General features: G+C 39.7%; 1 protein-coding gene across 3 annotated transcripts in view; it reads right to left on the reverse strand.

Annotated features, from left to right (window-relative positions):
• Positions 1-414: 414 nt before the first annotated feature.
• Positions 415-23,462, reverse strand: part of LOC134340593 (cytoplasmic dynein 1 intermediate chain 2-like) — an 88,088-nt gene continuing 65,040 nt past the window's right edge. Inside the window, exons 10-18 of one of the 3 annotated variants that reach the window (XM_063038020.1) lie at positions 18,600-18,725; positions 17,488-17,634; positions 17,160-17,273; positions 13,936-14,069; positions 11,737-11,881; positions 11,064-11,204; positions 9,282-9,407; positions 6,307-6,406; positions 415-1,166 (exon numbers count right to left, since the gene is read on the reverse strand). In XM_063038020.1, coding sequence (XP_062894090.1) covers positions 1,129-1,166; positions 6,307-6,406; positions 9,282-9,407; positions 11,064-11,204; positions 11,737-11,881; positions 13,936-14,069; positions 17,160-17,273; positions 17,488-17,634; positions 18,600-18,725 — 1,071 coding nt within the window. In that variant the 3' untranslated portion in view covers positions 415-1,128. Of the gene's footprint in view, positions 6,407-9,281; positions 9,408-11,063; positions 11,205-11,736; positions 11,882-13,935; positions 14,070-17,159; positions 17,274-17,487; positions 17,635-18,599; positions 18,726-23,462 lie in introns of all 3 variants that reach the window. The other 2 variants (XM_063038021.1, XM_063038022.1) reach the window with 2 other exon arrangements.

The following is a 23,462-nucleotide window of genomic DNA, read 5'->3' on the forward strand; positions in this document are numbered from 1 at the left end:
TGCTGTTTGTTATCATATCTGATATTGTTATCAGCTGTGGTTCTGACACAATCTCAGCCAGGAAGTTGTGGATTTGAGTCCCACACCCAACATTCAAGCAGAAAGATCTAGACTGAGGCTCCCAAATCCAGTACTGCGAGGGTGTTACAGTGTTCCTGCACTGTCATAGCTTCCTTTAAATCAAGGCTCATCTGTGCCCTTGGGAGGACTATTCATGGTGCTGTTTTCAGAAAGAGTAGGAAGTTATCCTTGGTGTTGAGGCCATTATCCTTTGTAGGAGCTTGTAGTATGGCATGTTTCTGTATTATGAGTCATTTCACTTGAAAGTACAGTAGTTCTTTGACCATAAAATGCTATCGGAATAAAATGCTACACTGAGAACTAGTTATGTGGGCTTTGTATCTTGAATTTAGTCACACATTTATTGAACTGACCAAAATCATTAAAACCACATTTCTCTTTCTCAATACACCCTTGCTTTTGCCCAGAAGTGGCAGGGAAAGTGGCAGTCATTCCATTTGTAATCATTAAGAATCACATTTAGTGGCAGTACATGGGTTACTGTTTGCCCTTTCCATTGAAAGATCTGGTAGTGATTAATAATCCAGTGAAAAATCAAAGCCTTCCAAACACTACAAATAAGTTGCAAAGTTTCCGTTTGCTTCTCCCAGTATTTTTTTCGCCTTTATCCATCACGTTTCATTATGGTACTACTCCTCTTACACAAATGATAGTTGTATTTAAAACCAAATCAACAAGAGGTGAGGGAATCCACAACTGTTATAGGTTTTCCCAGCTTCTTTCTTCAAAAGCACATTTCCTACATTGTCCAGTCACTGATATAATGCTGTAACAACAGGCTATAAAATTAATTGAGGCATTCTAAACGGTACTGTAGAATGCAAGTCCTTAATATAGTTGAAAGTAAATAAAATTTGTAGATTTTTTTGCATTAGATTGAGAATTTCACTGTTTAAGGAACTATGTAAAGTTAATATAACAGTCAAGCAGCATCTGTTATGTTATCTCTCTATATAAAAAGAAAACAGAAGTATGTTATTCATATTGCAGGAATGTTCTGTACTTTATTTGCATTCAAAATGCTAGCAATACATTGATTGAAAAATCTCAGGAGCAAGGTACTTCTTGTACTTCGCAGCTCACTTCTGGAAGGAGTAATACATTATAGTGTCAGCAAAAAAAGCATTGTAATATCTCCATTTATATAACCAGCTTATGTCTAAATTTTTAAAGTGCTTCATACACAATGAATTGCTTTTTTTAAAAATGCCTTAAGTATTATGATAAAATATTTAACAACTTTTTAATAAGCACTTGATATGCATTTAAATAGAATTATACAAATTAAAATTTAAATTCAAATTACACATTATTGCAGCAACATACACATACATTATATAATTTTAATTTCTTAACACTTGCAAAAAAACAGGCTATATTTTTTAAAATCAAGCTTTGAGATGTTAATAATTAAGCTCTGCTTAATATCAGTATACTGTAGTTGCGCTGCTAGAATAGGCTATGATTTTTTTTTCATTTTAAACACCAATATAGCCATGCAACCTATATTAAGGCAGATAGTGAAGGATTTTGTTGAAGCACTGAGAAACATCCAGGATCCCAAACGTGGGATGCAATTGTCATATTTTCCAGATTTCATTTAAAAATAATCATGCAAATGGCACACAAAGCAAACTGAGTGATCAAAGGTGGATTTGTGGATGTTAGCCTCAGTGGTTACTCCGACTTAAAGTACTGCATGGTAACCTGATCCCATCCTGATTTTGTTTCTGCTTGTAATGATACCATGAGTACACGGAGAAGTCTGTTCTTTCCATCTTTTGTTAAACCACCAATCATTGCCAAGCATTAAGTACAGTTTAAACTATTTGATCCCATAGACTGTAGTTTCCTCATACACATAAGGAGGCATTCCATTTGATCAATAGATGCAGCATTTTAAATAAAAATATTTCTACTTGTGGTCAGTTGTCTGAGGGAATGATACATCTGCTGTGTTATATTCTGCATTCTGGAATGGAAGCAGAAGTTTGTGCCCAACATCAGTATCCTGCCTCAGCAGGGTGAGGTGGCAGGTTAAAAGTGGCTATTTTTAATAATGCAAGGAGACCTAAAAGCCAGTTCCTACACAGAGCAAGGTCTTACCTGTGCTTGGCAACAGTGAATGCAGGAACAACAGTTAGTGCAAGAGAGGATAGTTTCATTGTATAGTTATTAAGAAGAGTTGTGGATGTTAGCATTTGATGGTATTTGGTTATTTATAGAGAGTCCATCTGTTTAAGTGCGTTTGAAAACTTTTGCATCTATCATTTGCACCTCTTCTAAGTCAACAGCAGATGCTGTGAAGGAATTGCTCATGACCAAACTACTTAAACATTCTTACGTTTTAGAAAAGAACAATTTTTAATATGCCTCATTTAATCTCGCGACACCAGTACCTCATTTTATGCAGTGCTAAACATGTTGCATGACTCTACATTAGGAAGTTCTGCAGCACAGAAGGAGACTCACTTCACTTGACAATATTCTTTAGGTGAGTTCATCATTCTACAGCACACTGCCAAAATATGTAGTGCCCGATCATAAATGAGTATATTTTTATGCAACGTCTCCCCTTGCAGAAGTATATTTTCTTTTTATACATACTACTTATTGTAATTTATGGTTTGTATTATTATGTATTGCATTGGATTGCTGCTGCAAAACAACAAATTTCAAGACATATGCCCCTGATATTAAATCTGATTCTGATTCCATATTACAAGATATTCTTCCATCCTTTCTAATTGTCATAAAAGCATTATATTAAAATGGTTTAAACAAATAAATAAGTGTTAGTGTTAATATATATAACACCCTCCAGGACCGGAGTGTGTATTCCCTAGACTTACACAGCCAAGGAAACCTGCGGGGTTTCACATATAAATAATGTTACATTTGAGTTAAATATTTAGCTAATAAGACAAGGAACGAGAGCAGGAGTGGGCCATACATCCCTCTCACCTGCACTACCATTTAGGTCATGACTGATTTCACCCTTGCTCTCACCTCCACTCTGCTGCCTGGTCCACAAGATGCTCAATTCCCGTGTAATCCAATAATCCAACTTTCTCAGTCTCAGATGTATTTAGTAACTCAGTCTCCATGGCTGTCTGGGATAGACAATTCCAAAGATTCACAATCCACAGAAAAATAAACCCGCTGACACCTGAGACTAGTTCTAGACATCGCTAGAAGGAAACATCCTCCGCTCAGCTTCCTCCTGGGCACAATACAATCTTCTAGACTCAATATCAAATTCTACAACTTAACTTGATTTCTCTGTCTTTATCGGTCTTCCAACTGTGATGTTGGTTTGTTCTTCCTGTCCTGCACTATTCTCTTGCGGAGTAGAGAACGTTGGACAGGTCTTTCTGCTCTGCATTTCACAACTCCTACATTCTTTTGTCTATGTTCTAGCTCTCCAATTACTCCCATTTACCCACTAACTCCTGTTTACAGCTTGGTCACACCAGAATTATCCAATCAAAGACATATTACCCCCCTCCCCACTCCAACGGAAGCATAATGGGCTTCTTTTTGTCTCCTTCCCATTTCTGATGAAAGTTCTCCAACCTGGACCATTAGCTCTGTTTCAATTCCCATGACTGCATCTACCCTATCAAACATGCTCTCAATAGTTTCAATGAGATCATCTTCCAGGCTTCAGGGAGGATAGACACAGTGTAGATAATCTCTTCTCTAAGACAACATCTCTGTCCAAGCAAAAAATCTTACAAACCTTCATTCAATTGCCTCCAAAAATATACATATATTCTTTCTTAAGACTAAAAACATATACAATTCCTCAATGTGGTCTCAGAGCCCTGTGCAATTGTCATAAGACTTTCTCCTACCATGCCTCCTACAATTCGGCCAACATTCTACTAACCTTCCTTACTGTTTGTTGTACCTGAATGATAACTTTGTGTTTCTTGTAAGGGGACCCAAGATTCTGATGAACACCGACATTCATTCCTTTCACACTATTGGAATCATTATGCCCGGCAAAATGAACAACCTCACACTTCCCCAATTATACCCCATTTGCTATATATTTTCCTCATCCCCTTTATCTGCTTAGATTCCTTTGCAAACATTTTTTTTTGTGTTTCTCTTTATAGGTAACAAAAAAAACACCTAAAAACCCTGGATACTAGGAAATTGTCCCTCTTGTTTGGTTGGTGGTCCACTGAAGGAACTGTGAAGACTAGTGGACATCAGTGTTCTGGTGGGCATAATAATATTTAAATCCTCTTGGTGCTAAGAGTATTCAGTGAAAATCATTTGAAAATCAAACATCTTTCATTAAATGTTTGAAGTTGAGGTGCAATTAAAATAAACCTTCACTTTGTTAATGACTACATGATGGACTGACAGTAGTGGCTTACATAGGTGGTGTGTCAGGCATGAGCTTTACAAAGCAAGCAAGAGAAGTCTCTCCTCATCATGCTGGAATGTTTTGAGATTGGAGGTTCAGCAAATATCTGAAGAAATAATTGGGCAAAATCTAAAGTATCTGAACATCCATAGTCTACTGTGTTTTCAACAGAGTAAGTCTTCGCTGATTCAGCAACCAGGTTTTCAGATACAGCAGCTGCTCTGAGTTCTTTCAGGCAACAAGTGTATTTGTGCTAAAGAGATTACAGATTTGTTCATTTATACCGTTGAATTATTCTAGGCAGTTGCTTAATGAACTGAGGATCCAGAACCCATATAGGAGGGATTCCAGAAAGTGGAAGCAATGGAAGAATATTTTTGAAAGAAGCTGTAACTAGGCAATGTGTGTGGGTACTTCCAAACTACGTAGGTTCAAATGACTGACTGTAGACAGGGAAGAAATATTTATCCTGTCCAAGAATGGAAAAATGCATAGTGTTGGCCTGTCACCAAAACCGACCAGGAATAAAAGGGGTGGAAGCATTATATTATTTCCTGACTTCCTTGCGAGAAAATACAATCAATAACAAAATACCGAAAAAATTTCTCATGAAATGACATTCTGGGTTTTCAGATGACCAGTAGTTTAAACCTTGGTTAATACGGTTAAGTTTAAATTGTTGAAAAGATTGAATAAGCCATGTTGTTTCTTTGAAAGAGGAACACTTCATTCAGGTGCACAAAAATTATCAGTGGCTAGCTGGAGTAAATAGAAAACACTTACTCCTCAGTATAGGGATCAATAATCAGGGGACAAAGTTTAAAGTAACTGGTGGAAGGAATAGAGGGTAGAGGAGGAAAATTGTTTACATCAAGAGGGTGCTGGGTGGGTAGGTGGAGGGGTTTTGAGGACTGAAACTCACTGCCTGAAAGGATGGGTGAAGCAAAAATCACTCCCTACATTTAAACAATATTGGAATTTGAAGAGCTGCAGCCAGTAGGGATAGCGATTAGGCTGGGCAGTTTATTTTCGACTAGGCCATACTTGATAGCTGCCTGGCCTATGCTTGCAAGTTACATGGGAAATTTAAAAAGTTAAAGAAATCTGCAACATTTTCGGACAGATCAAGAAATGCCATGATTTGCACCACTGGCTTGGAATGTAATAATACTACATTGTGAAATAAGTGGGTATTTTTTGATGTATTCCTTCACTTATTATCCAGTTGCGGAGAGAATTTGCAACACAGCATGAGTAGCAGGGAAGAGAATAAGAAAGTGACCTCTGTCACTGGATTTTTAGGCCCAGTTAAGTGTCAGTAACTCCGCACTCTAACAGAGGTGTTTCTAAGTATTAGCAGCCCAGAATATCGTCCTCCAAGTTTTCATAGAGTATGAGGAAAGGTTCTGTTGTAACTAATGTAAGCATAACATGTTGTTCAATCATGGGTCTTTTCAATCCAAGAGTAATCATTTGGGCCCACTCACTAATAAAGGCATACAGATCTACTCTGCTGCTCAAAGGTTGGAGACTACCACCTTGGGTTACTGGAAGAGCAACAAAAAAAACCTAGATATAAGTAGTAATAGAAAACACACAGCAACGCTGGAGGCTTTAACCAGAGAAATGGGCAGGGAGAATATTATCAGCCAAGCAGAAAGTCTTGAAGAAATATTGAATCATGAGGAAATTGGCACAATTCACACATTATACTCTCTACATGATTGATTGGTAAGGAGAGGCAATAGGAAAGCTTATTTGCGTTAGTAAGAATGAAAGTAGTTTCTTCCACTAATAAATTGAGAGAAGGTGGCAAAACCGCTATAATGTTTATGCTAGGAGACCTGTTGTTGCTTCCTCCTCTGCATCATTTCCATTTGCTTTAAGGTCAACAAGCGTTTGGGCAAAGCTGCTCCATTCATCACTCCGGGGAACAGCGATTTGCTGGAAAAGAATAAAACATGAAGTTCATGTCATATCTATAAACACCCATTAATGTCAGCCATTCATTTGCAGATTGTGGTAGTCACTACCACAGCTACTCATTGAGATGAGCTATATAATAATGACCCCATCTATGTGGCTCATGAAAGCCAGTAGAGATAATGGATTAGCTTGCCCAGAACACTGAACTATATCATGCTCTGATATGGATTATTAGGCACAGCTCAGAGTCCTGAGGTTATTCAATTCATCTGAGTCAGGTTTATAAGTACAGCTATTTAAAATAATCTCGGTATGTTTAACATCATACATTGCTGGGAGATGCTTTGTAATCTCATCTACATTTCCACCACAGTACACAGAATCTGATATTTCTTTATTGAATGGATGAATCTAGGTAAAATGCACTCAAACATACAAACCAAGAAGATTGTTGGCACAATCCTTGATCAAACCTGAATTAATTAGGGTTAGCTCTGGAGCACTGCAGTTTATTCTGTGCCAAAGAAATGGTAACTCAGTCAGTGACTCATGACTACTATTGGAAAATCACTTAGCTGGGGATAGGACTGGAGCCTGCTGAAGCTTAAGGGTGGAAAAATAAGTGGAAGGTGATGTATAGGATACTTGTCTTCATTAGCCAGGGCATAGAATATAACCACATGGAGGTCTTTGTACAAGTTTATAAAACATTGGTTAGGTCTGTACTTAGAGTACTGTGTGCAGCTTTTACCTTTTTCATTTTAATTAGAGATATAGCACGGTAACAGGCCCTTCTGGCCCAACAAGCCTGCACCACCCAGTTACACCTATGTGACCAATTAACCTACTAACTCATATGACTTTGGAATGTGGAAGAAAATTGGAGCACCCAGAAGAAACCCACACATCATGGAGAGAACATACAAACTCCTTACAGACAGCGGCTGAAATCAACCTAGGTTGCTAGTGTTACACTAACCACTACGCTAACGTGCCACACCAAACATTTTTCTCTGATTGGGAACTGAATGCAGGCCATGGCAGTGAAAGCACCAAATCTTAATCACTAGGCCACTAAGGAACCTTTCTGGTTGCCACACTATAGGAAGTATGAAGTTGCACTAGAGAGGGTGCAGAAGAGATTCACTAGGACATTGCCGAGGGATAGAGTGTTTCGGTTATAATAAGAGACTGGGTAATTTGGGTTTATTTTCCTTTGAACAGAGAAGGCTGAGTGGGAACTGATAGAGGTGTACAAAACTATGGAGAGTATAGATAGGGTATATCGTGAGTACATACAGTGGTATGCAAAAGTTTGGGCACCCCTGGTCAAAATTTGTTACTGTGAATAGCTAAGCAAGTAAAAGATGAACTGATTTCCAAAAGGCATAAAGTTAAAGATGACACATTTCTTTAATATCTTAACCAAGAAAACTTTTTTATTTCCATCTTTTACCATTTCAAAATAACAAAAAAGGAAAAGGGCCCTGACCCTGCATGGTCAGTACTTAGTAACACCCCCTTTGGCAAGTATCACAGCTTGTAAATGCTTTTTGTAGCCAGCTGAGAGTCTTTCAATTCTTGTTTGGGGGATTTTCGCCCATTCTTCCTTGCAAAAGTTCTATTCAAAAGGTTCAAAGGAACATCTAAACAAGCCTGATGCATTTTGGAAACTAGTCCTGTGGACTGATGAAGTTAAAATAGAACTTTTTGGCCGCAACGAGCAAAGGTATATTTGGAGAAAAAAGGGTGCAGAATTTCATGAAAAGAACACCTCTCCAACTGTTAAGCACAGGGTGGATCGATCATGCTTTGGGCTTGTGTTGCAGCCAGTGGCACGGGGAACATTTCACTGGTAGAGGGAAGAATGAATTCAATTAAATACCAGCAAATTCTGGAAGCAAACATCACACCGTCTGTAAAAAAGCTGAAGATGAAAAGAGGATAGCTTCCACAACAGGATAATGAACCTACACACACCTCAAAATCTACAATGGATTACCTCAAGAGGCGCAAGCTGAAGGTTTTGCCAGGGCCCTCACAGTCCCCTGACCTAAACATCATCGAAAATCTGTGGATAGACCTCAAAAGAGCAGTGCATGCAAGATGGCCCAAGAATCTCACAGAACTAGAAGGCTTTTGCAAGGAAAAATGGACGAAAATCCCTTAAACAAGAATAGAAAGACTCTTAGCTGGCTACAAAAGCATTTAGAAGCTGTGATACTTGCCAAGGGGGGGTGTTACTGACCATGCAGGGTGCCCAAACTTTTGCTTCGGGCCCTTTTCCTTTTTTGTTATTTTGAAACTGTAAAAGATGGAAATAAAAAAGTTTTCTTGCTTAAAATATTAAAGAAATGTGTCATCTTTAACTTTATGCCTTTTGGAAATCAGTTCATCTTTTACTCACTTAGCTATTCACAGTAACAGAAATTTTGACCAGGGTGCCCATACTTTTGCATGCCACTGTAACTATACCCCTTAGCAACTTATATAAAACCTGAGGGCATAAGTTTAGGGTAAGGGTTATGAAGTTTTGAGGGAATCAGAGGAAGAACATTTTCCCCTCGAGGTGGCTGAAATCTGAAACATACTGACTGAGGGGGTAGTGGTGGCAGGGACTCTCACTATCTGGAAGAGTAGTTGAGTCTCCAATGCATATAAGGCTAATGGACTAAGTGCTGGTAAATGGGATTAGAACAGAAGGGTATTTGATGGTTAGCACGTATATAGTGGGCTGAAAGACCTGGTTCTGTGTAACGCTCTATGACTCTTTAAAAAATACGACACACAGCATATTGCTTGTGGAAAAGCATTTCAGAGAGTTGAGAAAAGCAAATATTAACAGCAATGAAATGCAACTTTGCCTGGGAACCTTTTGATGGCAACTCCTTACCTCACCAACATCATAAATCAACACTTGACCTTCAGAATCTCCCATGGCAATCTCTCGCCCCGACTGTGCCCAGCGTACACGATGTAATGCAGGATTTCCCTCCATGGTGATACTTGCAGTAGGCACCTAGATTTTACAAGAAAATTGAGGTTTTGTTTCTAAATGAAGAATGTAGAAGATATTTTTGTTCTAAGTATAACGATTGAAAACTATATTAAGGCATTGAGATACACTCTAGCTTTAACGTCCAGTTACAACATGATAAGTCCATGAGTGGTCCAGTTTCAAAGCAAAGAAACCATGATTTTTCTGAGTGTGATTTTTATGGCTAAATTAGATATTTGGCCTGGCCACTTCTGTGTGATTCACTTTAGTACAGTTTGTATTTGTCTGACATTGGTGGAATACTTAATGTAATTTCTTCTTCACTAATGTTAGAGGTTTCAAGACAATCTTCATTGTATACTCATAGAGAAAAATAAGCCAGGAGCAAACGGTGTAGGATTTGGAAATGAGATGGCAACTAAAGATTTGCTTCAGATTTTTTTAAAGCACTGTTTGCCTTGAGCTGTGCCTTTCACTAACGTGATCATCAGTAATTGAAAGCTTTCCATCACTAGTTGTAAAAATGATATGAGGAAGATTCTAAAGTCTCATCTTACATCAAACAAGGGAACATCCAATGTCCCAATGTCTGGAGGTTGTTGGGAGTTCAGTTAGAAAAGGCAGCCACGTAATAGTCTAAAGAAATTCCTGGCTAATGCCGTGGTGGATGAGATCTACTGCTGGAGTGCTGTAGTTAGCATTCACCACCCACTGGGACTACTTCCCGCTCCTCACTGACTGACTGCTCTTGAAGGGGAGATCAGGTTGATTTGAATGATGGCATTCAGGCACACTTAGAAAAGCTGGGGTCTGTACTGAAGGAATGATATCGGATTGGCAGCACTTTGTGGAAGTCCACTTGCACTCAGTGGAGCTGAAAAGAGAGGAAATACTACACCATTAATATGGAAATCTCTCCAAGAAATGAGGGGTTATGGACATTGTTAGGTAGAAGGGATTAGTTTAGGTCGGTGTTTAATTACTAGTTTAATCAGTTTGGCATGATATTGTGGGCCAAAGGACCTGTTCCTATGCTGTACTGTTCCCTGTTGTAAAAGATCTGGACTGGCACATCGATGTCTTGACCCAGCACCTCCTAGCCTCCATGTATCATGGTCAGAATTATGGAGGATGAACCAGTGAAGCCCCCTTCACTTATCACAGCCATTTTATGCAAATATGCTGTGTACTGCAGCTGCAACGGGAGAGAGATCTTTCAGCTCTGATTTGTTTCCCAGCAATCGTTGCGGCTTTGGATGTGGCAACTTTGAATTCTGTGTGGAATTCCTAACATGGATTCCACAGGTCCTCTTTATTACATGATTATATGAGAGAGAAACACTTTAGGCTGTTTTAAATGTATTTTTGCCCAACTTCACAGTTTTATTTTCCAGGAGATGCAAGTGGGCAATGTGTATTTTTCACAATAATAGAGGGAGGAATCCAATTTCTGGGCATGCATGTCTCTATATGCAGGGCATTCTGACTCCTTTTCCATTTCAGTCCATGGTCTCTCAATGCAGCTGTGTTTCAGAGGGATTAGAAAGTCTAATGAAATCACAACTCAGATGAGGAGTGATCTTCAATTATGTTTTGTCAGCCGTAATTTCTATTAAATAATGTCATATTCATCAACCAAAAGAATCTCTTTTACATTCATTGGTTTTCTTGACTTACCTCAGAATCTTCATTCAAATTCCAAAGATCGAGTCGGCCCATCCCATCAACGCATGCAAAGAGTGCAGGGTGGATAGGGGACCACATGACATCAAACACATAGTCTGAACTGTCCTCGAACGAATATAGTGACTTGTTGCTCTGAAAGAAAGAGATCCCGTTAACTTAAAGAGATAGCATGCAATTAATACAATAATCTTTAGACACATAAAAAGATCATTAAGGCATACAATTTTACTGCTCCTCTGCTACCACTTTGAAGTGATTCACTATAACAAGGATCATCGCTGGAGCAAATATTGTTTTGATCCAGCAGATGCATTCCAATAGAACCTGGATCTAAATAAAGGCTGCATTTTAAATTCTATCACAGAGGCTAAGATAATTTCGTTCAGTATCGATGGTGGATTGAATCAGGTCTACTTGGCTGAAAGAAGGAAACTACATTTGAGTCACACAGAATTATTTCTGCCATGACTACCTGTTTAAGAATCAAAATATTTCAAAAGGCATAGTTATTAGAACAAAACTGTACAAAATCCATTTGCTTTTGTTGTTTTAATGCAAGCGATTCAGATCATTTTGTATTAGTGGCAATGTGATTATGAAAAAGGTAGCATAAGTACACAATAGAAGTAAATCAGAAGTCTGCTGATAATCCATTTCTACATACCTTCGTTGACCAAAGCTTCACAGTCCAGTCAAATGATGAAGTGATGAAGAGATGAGAGAAGTCCACTGCTCCTGTTGCTGTGTGACAATGGATTCCTGTCACTGGACCCTGGTGTCCTTCAAACATCTCAATGATTCCAGCTTTGCTGTAATTTATAGACAAGTTCAAGTTTAATTGTTGTTCAACTATACATGAATACCCATGAATACAAAGTTACTCTAGGGCCAAAGTGCAAAATACAGTACCAACAGTCACACACAGCACAATGCACATATAAGGTAGCAAGCACTTATAAGATATCAGTAAAATACAGTCACACATTAGAAATATAGTCCAAGACCCTGAGCCCATGAGTGTTGCAGCAGTCTGCAGTCGACAGATATTCACTTTGTGTTCTTGCTTTAGCAGCAGTTAGGGATAGAACTCCTTCTGGCCACCTCCAATTTTCTTTGTACTCTTTACATTTACATAGAGCCATAGAGAGGTGTAACATGGAAACAGGCCCTTCAGCCTAGAGTACACACAACCTACCAACCACCCACTTACACTGATCCAACATTAATCTCATTCTTTATTCTCCTCACATTTCCATTAACTCCTCCTAAATTCCACCACTCATCTAGATAGTTGGGGTAACTTACAGCAGACAATTAATCCACTGACTGGAATAGCTTTGATGTGTGGGGGGCAAACAGGAGCACATGAGGGAAACCCATACAGGCACACGAAGAATATGCAGACTCCACACAAATTGCACTGGAGGTCAGGATTGAGTGCAGGTCACTGGAGCTGTAAGGCAGCAGTTCTATCTACTGCACCACCGTGTCCCTCCTTTTCTCCAAGTCAATTAATATCATCTCTATCTTTTAATACTTTTAACTTCAATATTCCTCTTTCTTCCTCCCCATAACTTTCAAATATTTACTATGAACTGTGTCATTTTATCTTTTGGCAAGGTACATTAAAGCACTCCAGACTCAATAATGAGTTCAACACTTTCAGTTAATTCTGCTATTCCCATTTACATCTCTTTAAGACTCTGTTTTCTCATCTTGTCTCATTACCATTCCCTCTTGCCTTGAGGTATCATCCTTTTTGCTACAGCTCTCCAATTTACCACAGTCTTTCCTTTCTGTTTTCTCCCCCCCACCACTACAACTTAAAATACATTTGTTTTCTAATTTTTCTGAGATCTGATGAAAAGTCATTAACCTGAAATGTTGTCAGACCTGGTAAGGACTTCTAACATATCTTGTTATTATCAAGACTGGACAGTTATACAGGAAATTTAGTGGTGGACATTTAAGGGTTAATTGGAATTCAACATATGTTTACGATTCCACAGTTTGGAAGGAAGAGTGAAAATCTTAGACGTTTACATTTACTTTTGTATTTTGTAAATGGCTGAAGATGCAGTCGACTCAGTCCACGGCATAGGAGTGTGAAGAGCACAAGAATAAGATTCAGGAGGAAAGCGGTGTTTCCCCAGTCAATTAGTGAATTCACTTGACTTACATCCTTGCCAGTTAAGGCCAACACTAAAGTTTTGGTCTTTAATTATCACAGAGCAGGTATACTGCTGCTCAAGTTCAATAATGGTATCACAGATACTCAAACAGCAGAAATTCCTCTGTAACCCAAAGAGGAGAGAAAGTAGCCAACAATCTGCAGGTTTTGAAGCTTTGAGAGTCATGCCAGGGATGAGCTGATATAAGATTCTGCTTAGGGATGAGCTACTTTGCAAATTTTTTGTTTGAGAGTATCAAGTAGCAGAGCAAGAATAAATGCAGTGATATACTGTCATGTTAAGTGATTACATTGACAATAGAAATAACTCAGTATTAAAGTGATTTAGCAGCACTGATCACACTAAAGTTTTCTCCTTTGCATACAAATACCCTAGTCCTGTGCTCATCTTCTGATTCCTTCTCTAGCTTTTCCCCCCACTGACCTGTCCTGTTTTCCTGCCCATCCTGACCCCACCAACCTCAACATCCTCCATCCTGCCCTGCTTTGATTTTTATGGACACACACTCCATCTCTGAATTCCATCATCTCAACTGTTCAGCAACAGTGCTGAAGCTCAAAGCTCAGAACTTTAGTGTTGGCCTCAGTTGGCAAACTAATGGTATCATAAAATAATGATTGACTATTATGATCGGTATTGTAAATATAGTAAACTTCCTCCATTCCCCATACCTGCCAAGGCGACAAGCTGTATACACTGAGCCTTCTTCACTGCCCACGACAAAGTTATTGATATCGCCCAATGGGAAGGACATGGAGGTTACAGCAACCGCTTTTGATTGTTTGTGTACCAGCTCAATACTATCCTGCAAAATAAAGTAACAAGTGATTTCATGAGTGAAAGATACAAAATTGCACATTCAGATCAATCCTTATATGCAAGAGATGTCTCAAGACACAAGGTTAAGAGCATACATTACTAATGTAACAAATCTCAAAGGCTCCATATTGGCAAGACCTATTCCAATTGTTGTAATATTGCCTGATTTTTCATGTCTGTTTGATTTTGCTCAAGGTTCACCTCAGTCGTCCTCAAAAGCTCAAAGTACAGTTATTATAAAAGTAAATATATTACAGTGCCTTGAAAAGGTATTCAGACCCCAACCCTTTGTTCATACAAATGAGTATTACAACCAGGGATTTTGATCATTTTAACTGAGAATTTTTATTTGTGAAACACATGTTCTTTTCTTTTCACAGTAGAGCCAAAAAAAACAGGGAAAATTGTAAAGAATGAAAAAAAATTCAAAAACTGAAATGTCAGCAGCTCAAAAGTATTCATCCACCTTTGTTCAGTACTTAGTTGAACTACTTCTTGCAGCTATTATAGCCAGTAGTCTTTTTGGATAAGTCTCTATCAGCTGTGCACAAGGTGATGGAGCAAGATTTGCCCATTCCTCCTTGCAAAATTGCTCAAGCTGTGCCATGTTAGTTGGGAAGTGGCAGCAGCCAGCAATCTTGAGGTCTGGCCAGAGGTGTTTGATCAGGTTAAGATCAGGACTCTGACTGGGTCACTCAAGGACATCAATTTTCTTCACTTGAAGTCACCCCATGGTTGCTCTGGCAGTGTGCTTTGGGCTGTTTGTCCTGTTGAAAGACAAACTTCCACCTCAGTATAAGCTTTCTGGAAGAGGCTAGCAGGTTTTTATCCAGGATCTCTCTGGATTGAGCAGGATTCATCTTCCCATCAATCCTAACCAGATTTCCAGTCCCTGCTACTGAAAAGCATCCCCATAGCATGATGCTACCTCCACCATATTTTACAGTAGGAATAGTGTTACCAGGCTGATGCATAGTATTAGATTTATGCCACGGGTTCCACTTAAAAAAAAGCATATCCTTGCCTGTGCAACACATACAAATACCGGAGCAACTCAGCAGGCCAGGCAGCATCTATGGAAAAGGGTTACCAGTTGATGTTTTGGGCTGAGAAACTTCATCAATCCTGTTGAAGGGTCTTGGTCTAAAGTGTTGACTGTTTACTCTTTTCCATAGATGCTGCCTGGCCTGCTGAATTTCTCCAGCATTTTTTGTGTGTTACTTTGGATTTCCAGCATCTGTAGATTTTCTCATGTTTGTTATATCCTTGCTTGTAAAGACTTCGCAAAGAATCACTTAGAAGATACTGTACAGATATGTAAGGACTTGTGGTCGGATGAGAATAAAATGGAACTTTTTGGCCTCAACACTAAGCGGTACGTATAGCGTAAATCTAATACTATGCATCAGCAGTATGGTGGAGATAGCATCATGCTATGGGGATGCTTTTCAGTAGCAGGGACTGTATACACAACCACGAGATCTGCCTCCTTACAGACAATCACAAAACAAAGAAACCTAATCAAATCTATTAAAAAAGACTCAAACACCCACTGTGCAGAAACAAAATCAGTAAAAGTAAGCAAATAACATTCAGAATTGAAGTTCACAAAAGTAAGTTCACAGCCAGTCCAGCAGCCCATTAGGTGCAGGCCACAGCTTCAACTTAGCACACAGACGAGCTAACCTCGCAAGCCGTGAGCAGAACACTAGCCCATCCCTCGGCTTCGGTGCCGACACCCTGACCTTTTCAATCTGGCCTGGCACTTAAATTGACCAAACAGCGGGTCATTCCTTGCTCTCAGACCTGGGCTCAGTCGTTTCAATATGTTCTTGGAGCTGGGCCCTGCCACCTCAATTTGGCCCATACCCAACCTTTACAATCTGGCCTGGTGCTTAAATCAGTCAAATATTGGCTTGTTCATTGCTCTTGTTCCTCGAATCACCTTGGATCTGCCACTTCAAATCGGCTCCGTCCACTCCAGCAATGGCTAAACATTGGCTTGTTCCGCACTCTTGGGCCCAGGCCCTGCTGCCTCAATTTGACCACAACCGCCCTGCATCTTTGATACTTCAGTTCACACCAAAAAAAATGCCAGGTTGTACAGGTAGTCAAAAGCTAACTCCGAAAGGGAGTTGATTGCAGTGATTGTTTTCCAGAAAAAGTGTGATTAATAGAGTAGTTAGTAGTTTTGTTTGTTTCACCAGCACCATCTTAAAGCTCGACTCCACATATACTTTATCTCCCAAAATTTTATTCTAACCAATCACTAATGGCTCCCAATCTCCAAGCAAATTCAATTCAAAAATCATCATCTTGATTTACAATTTCTTTGAAGTCCTCTCTCTTATCTTCTTGCTGCCCAACATCATAGGCCAGGCATTCACAACTAACAGACCTTACCAAAATCAGCATCTCCTACCCCACGTACACTGATAGTAGAACATTTAACCATCACAATATCAAGCAAATTCTCTTTCCTAAAACTTTTTACCTTGAATCCATCCGTCTTTATTTATAAAAACCTACCAAAGCTTGAGAACACATACCACCAGGCTCAAAGACAGTTTTTATCCTGCTGCTTTAGGTCTCTGGATGGATCTCTTATATGCTAAAATGACTCTTGATTGCTGAACTTACCTTGTTATGGCCTTGCACCTTATTGTCTAACTGTACTGCACTTTCTCTCTAACTGTAGCATTATATTCTGTACTCTGTTTTATTTCATTTTGTACTAACTGTACGTACTTATGAATGTGATAATCTATCTGGATGGCATGCAAACAAAAGCTTTCACTGTATCTTGGAACATCTGGCAATAATAAACTAATTATCAATATTATTGGTCATCTTCAGCAAACTTGTCCTGGCTCCCAGTCATCGATATCCCTTGTGAAATGCCATGGCATATTTTACCATATTAGTAATTCAACATCAGAGAAAGTTACTGTAGATGAGTTCATTTTTGTAACTATTACAGGTGCAAGAATCAAACCGTTTTGCTTTAATTCTAAATTATTTATTAAAAAACTAAATTATTTAGTTATCAAGAAACAAAAAAATGCAAGTTTCTTACCTGTGGCTGAGACAGCATGTCCAAGCTCCATGTACACAGTTTTCCATCAGTGGAAACGCTGACCAAGTTATGAGCATTTTGAGTGCCAACGACATTCACACAATACACAGGATGCTATATTGCAGAACAATCAATGAAAGTCAGGGTAAAATATGTAGAAAGCAGCTATTTACTCAGGTCTCTTAAAGGTCAATTTAACTCTTTCATTACATGTGTTTCTCAAATACCACCACTATTATGTTTGCCACTTCATTCACTGGATCCACGTGTTGTGATGCAAGGTTTTGTGCTAACTATCAATAAATGGGATTAAAAAGATTATTCTCACTGTGTGAGCTGCAGCAGATAGTGGAGTCCGCTGGACGGGTGTCTTCTTGTTACTGCGATTGTCCCAAAGAACAATCTGACCAGAATATGTTCCACCCACCATCAGGTTTGGATGAAACTGTGCGAAGCAGGCAGACATAACTTTTGACTGAAAAAGAAAATAAATTAAATATGACCATGCATTCTCATAAAAAATAGACTAAAGAGTTTATTGATATTGCATCTTTATATTCCGACACCAAGCATCAATTTCTGGAACATTAAACCAAATTAAAGAATTATAGAGCACAAAAATAGGCCCTCTGGCCCATGGTGTCTATGCTGACCATTTTACCTATACTTTAGATTATAATACATTTTACTGTAAGTTTATATGTATGCCCACCAGTCTTAGACAACTGTATATGGGGAAAATTTTCTTAATATCCACATCATCTATGCCTCTCATAACTCCATATACATTTGTCAGGTTCCTCTCACCCCAGTCAGCTCCAAGGAAAATAAACTGAACCCCCCCCCCACCCCAGTTTCTCCTCATAACTCTCTTTAGAAGAGTTACGAGTTATCTAGTTGTGGCCAATGCAGAACATTTAATCAAGATCACCAAAACAGATTATTTGGCCACCATTACTCTTTGTTTGTGGTTCCTTGTCTCCAACTCATTTCTTGTAACACTTCAAAAAGACTTCATTTGGTGTAAAGCACTTTGAATGTGAAAGGTGCTATAGAATTGCAAATCTTTTTAGATGGAACTGAGTAGTTCAAGGAGGTCAATGTGAATTGCACTCACTAATGTGTAACTAACTGGAAATGGTGGCAGCTATATGGATTGGTCTGCTGTGCTCAGATTTAGAAAGGCAATATGGGAGTTTGGACACAGATATTGCAGCACATTATAGATGCACATTAAAAATACTCTTATAAACTGCAATTTTAGAGAGATTAATGCCACAACAAATTTACTGGAAAGATTAATATTAATCATGAGACAATTAAAATACCAATTTCTTACATTATGCCAGGTTAGACTTTACAAATTCATTTGGCTGTTAGGAAATACTAGAATTTGTAAACCAAATAAGTGTAAAAGGATTACATCAGATTATACAACACCTGACAGTGAAAGATGTACTCTGGAGTGGTCTTCTTAAACTTCATGTTCCATATAAGGGCTACACCATCAGGCTCATTCAAAGCATCTTCATTGTTAGTATATGATGCAACCAGTAGTTCTGGATACTGCGTTAAAAAAAGGTGAAAAAAAGTAAAAACAATTTATTTCACAGGAGTTCTTAAATACTTCTGGTAAGTTGTGGGAGCATACGAATGCAGCGGCCTCTCGGGGGCCAACCAAAAGCGCTTTTTTCTCTGTAAAATGTGTTTTTTACGATTGCAAGACAATTCTACTCCAAGAACATCAGGCACTGCAGGGCTACTGCATCAGTGAGCTATCTGCTGATTGATTGGAGTAGCTGGATTGGTGTCAGTGGTGGAGCTGGCCGAGGTGTCGAAGGGGCCAGCCAGGATGTTGAAGGGGTTGACCGAGGTATTGAAGGGGTCAGCCTAGATGTCGACAGGGTCAGCCAAAGTCGACGGAGTTGGTCAGGATGTCTGAGGAGCCTGCCGGTGTGTCAGAGGAGCCAGCTTGGGTTTGGGAGCTGACCTGACTGCAGACCGTGTTGCTCCCTGCTACTCAGAAGCGTTGGAGTTGGCGCAGTATAACCGTGGGAGATGGTCTCGGACATTCCACTAGTGATTGCAAGACTCTGTTGGCCAGTGATAAGTTGCCACAGACCTGTCTGGTGGAGGGACAGACGACATGGGAGCTATGTAGCCTCAGTTGTAGCGAGGACTCGGCCTCAAGCCTCGAGTTTGCCTGCTGCTGCAGACCAGGTGAGAGACATGGAAGTGCTATAGCGGGGGTGTCCGACCTCAGCTGGGGCCTGGCCTCTCAGGAAAATCCCAATGACACAATCAAGGTACATGAAAGTCAACGGATATTTTGAAATGATGAATTGTTCTTCAACAATTATTAAGATTTTGCAAACCATGTTTACTTTGCCCCATTTATCTAACAACAACTGTAAGGAAATGAAATTAATAAGGCCATCATAGAACCAGATGCAAAGCTTGCTAGATGTTACAACCTAAATATAGTGCAGGAATAGAACAACAATTTTCAGTATTGAGCAGCCTTATTTAAATAAGTTAAAATGTACCGAATTCTAGATTTAAGATTGTTTAATGTCATTTTCAGTACACAAGTGTAAAGGAGGAAATAAGTGTTACTTTGGATCAGATACAGCAGATAAAAAAAAACACACTAAGAAAAAGAACACATAAATACAAACACATAAAGTAGCTTACATACTCAGATTGATTGTATGTCCATAAAGTGACGCTGGGCACAGGAGTGTATCTGTATGTAAGATGACTCTGACAGGAAATGATAAAGTAATGGTGGTCGGGGGTATGGAGGGGTGGGCATTGGGTGGAGGTGTTGATCAGTCTTACTGCTTGGGGAAAGGAACTGTTTTTGAGTCTGGTGGTCAAGGCATGTATGCTACCTAACCTCCATCCTGATAGGAGTGGTTCAAACAGTCCATGAGCAGGGTGGGTGGGTTATTTCATGACATTGCTTGCCTTTTTCCAGCACCTTTCTGTATATATGTCCTTGATGACCAATGCGTGATAGTCTTGAAAACATTATTTACGCATTTAATCTTTTTCATTATGCTCTTCTGTCTGTAAAAGCAGCCTTCAAACATTTTATGAAATTGTTTCATCAGCACACTGTTGCAACTTTAATATGTTTTTACCCAACCATTTGAAGATAATGTTCCATTACAGTACAACTTTATTAAAGTTTGGTTAAAGTTCAAAATCAAAGTACATATATGTTACCATATACTACCTTGATATTCATTTTCTTGCAGACATTTACATGAAAAAATACAATATAATTTATAAAAAAATCTATACATAAAGAGTGACAAACAACAAATGTACAAAAGAAGACAACCTGTGTAAATAAAAATAATACTGACAGCATGAATCCTTGAAAGTGAGTCTGTAGGTTGTGGAATCAGTTCAGAGTTGAGGTAAGTGAAATTATCCACGTTGGTTCAGGAGCCTGATGGTTGCAGGGTTATAACTGTTCCTGAACCTGGTGGTGTGGGACCCAAGGCTTCAGTACCTCCTGCCCAATAGTAGCAGTGAGAAGACAGCATGCCCTGGATGGTGGGGACATTGATGATAGAGAGAGTTTTCCTTGGAGTTGGGTTGGTTGATGGGGTAAGGGGGGACCTAACAGAGGTAGACAAAATTATTAAGGGCATCATCAGGATTGGCAGTCATAAAGATTCAAGATTGTTTATTGTCATTCTTCAGAACATGAGTGTAAAGGAGAATGAAATGATTGTCACTTCGGATCCGATGCAGCTTAAAAATACACAATAAGCATAAAGAGCACAATAAATATAAATATAAAAGTAATCCTGTAGGACACAATGTACAAGTAACTGTTATATACAGTTGTGGGCAGAGCTACATTGGAGTTAGACAGCAACTTTTTTGAGCTCATCTGTAGAAACAGCTTAATTTCTACCTTTAATGTCTCTCTTTTCCCTTTTCAAGGTGGATGGGGTTCTGTTGAAGTCCCTGAACTAGAGCTACACTCAAACTTTGGCTCTTTGCGGTGATGGGATATACTGCCAGGGCTCACCGACTGGCCGTTTTTCGATATCCGAAGGATGCTGCCTAGAAAACAAGCTTGCCTACAACGTTCCGAGGCTTTGCGGCCCTGGGTAAGAGCTGATTCTATGCTGGTGCTGCCGACTGAAACATCGTGGGAGAAAATGGAATACTGGGAACAATGGATCAGCTGTTGAGACCTCTGTACTCGGATCGCTCTCTCTCTTTCTCTCATTGGTGGGGGAGAGTTTGTTGCTGACTTTATCACCATAAATCAACGAGTGTTCTTTTTGTCTTGTTAGCCTCATCTCTCACTGTGTGACACCTCTCTGTCCCTTTATTAGGGAGAGGGAGAGCCTGTGGTATGTCATATTGTCGGGATAACGATTAGTTTTTGTTGTACTGCAGATCGTGGTCTTTCTTGGGGGCTTTGCTATTGTTTGCTTGGTGGGCGGAGGGTGCTGATGCTTTTTTGCTGAAATAAGTGGGTGAGGTGGGGGAGGGTTGTTGCTTTGCTGCTGCTTATGTGTGGGAGGGGGAGTGGGGGGTTTTGGGGTTCTAATGTTTTTACTGTCACTCATTCTTTGGAAGACTATTCTGTTTTTATGGATGTCTGCGAAGAACAAGAATTTCAGGCTGTATATTGTGTACATTCTCTGATAATTAAATGGAACTACTGAACTATATACATAGTGACGCTCGGTGGTGGGGTGGGTTAATGGGTGTAAGTGTTGACAGTTTGAAGGAACTAACTGTTTTTGAGTCTAGCGGTCCTGGCATGGTTGCTATGTAGCCTCTTCCTTGATGGGAGTGGGACAAACAATTCCCCATAGTACAGGTATCTATAACCAGAGGTGATAAGTTTATAGTAAGGGATAAGGGGTTTTAGAGGGGATCCAAAGAAGATACTTTCTCCCACAGAGGGGTGGTAGGTATCTGAAACACATTCCCTGACATGGTGGAGGCAGAAACTCTCACCACATTTAACTATCTAGACAAGCACTTGCATTGCTAAGGAGCAGTAAGCTATGGACCTACTGATCAGTAAGTGGTAAATGAGACCAACATGGACAGGTACTTGCTATTCAGCTTGGACTCAGTAGGCCAAAGTTCAAGTTCAAGTATATTGTCATCTAACTGTACATATATACAACGAAATGAAACAACATTCCTCTGGACAACAGTGCACTCACACAACATATATCACACACAGCACATAAAACAAAATATTACCACAAATAAGTTAATATAATTCAAAATGCATGTGAAGTGTGCAACACAGGTAAACAGTAAACAGCTCACTGTCCTAGTGATGAAATCCTGGTGATGGCAGTGTATTCATTAGTCTCATAGGCTGGGCGAAGAAGCTGTTACCCAGTCTGGCTGTCCTAGTCTTGATGCTCCTGTACTTCCCTCCTGACAGTAGTGGGTGAAAGTGGGATGGGTAATAGGGATCCTCAACAATGCTTTGGGCCCTTCATATACAATGCTCCCGGTAACTGTCACAAATGGGTGGGGGAGGGGAGGGAGTCCTTGGTGATCCTCTCAGCAGTTTTTACTATCCTATGTAGGGTCTAGTGGTTCAATGCCTAGCATCTTCCGTACCACAGAATGATGCAGCCAGATAGGACACTATCAATGGTGCTCCTGTAGTTAGAATAGGGGTGGGAAGCCTTGTACACCTCAATCTCCTCAGAAGGTGTGGATGCTGCTGTGCCTTCTTGACTAGTAAGGAAGTGTTGCGGGTCCAGGTTAGATCACCCACCAGCCTCTGAGAGATGATCACGTTAACTGCCAAGTTGAAGTCAACGAACAACATCCTGGTGTATAAAGCATCATTTTCTAAGTCGGACAGGACAGAGCAGAGGGCTGAGGCTAGTGCATCATCAGTGGACCAGTTTGAGCATAGGTGAACTGAAAAGGTTTCAGTGTAGCTGGAAGTTGGAATTTTATTTGATCCATTACCAGCCGCTCAAAGCACTTCATGATTGCTGAGGTCAGTGCCACTGGGGGGTAATCGTTTAAGCCTGTTACGATCTCCCTCTTGGGCACCAGAATGATGGTGGCTTCCTTAAAGCCTGCAAGGACAGTGGACTGTCACAAAGGGCCTGTTTCTGAGCTATGTTTCTTAATTAGTGAGCATAGCTTCCTTTCAATCTTGGCTAATTCTTCCTTGTTGACTGTCATACCTGCTACATCTGTCAGCAAAATGAGCAAAAGCAGCAGGCTCATGGGAATACGACCACCTGCAGGTTTTCCTCTGAGTTACACACTCTACTGACT

This window comes from Mobula hypostoma, chromosome X1 (assembly GCF_963921235.1).
Source record: "Mobula hypostoma chromosome X1, sMobHyp1.1, whole genome shotgun sequence".
Taxonomy (NCBI): domain Eukaryota; kingdom Metazoa; phylum Chordata; class Chondrichthyes; order Myliobatiformes; family Myliobatidae; genus Mobula; species Mobula hypostoma.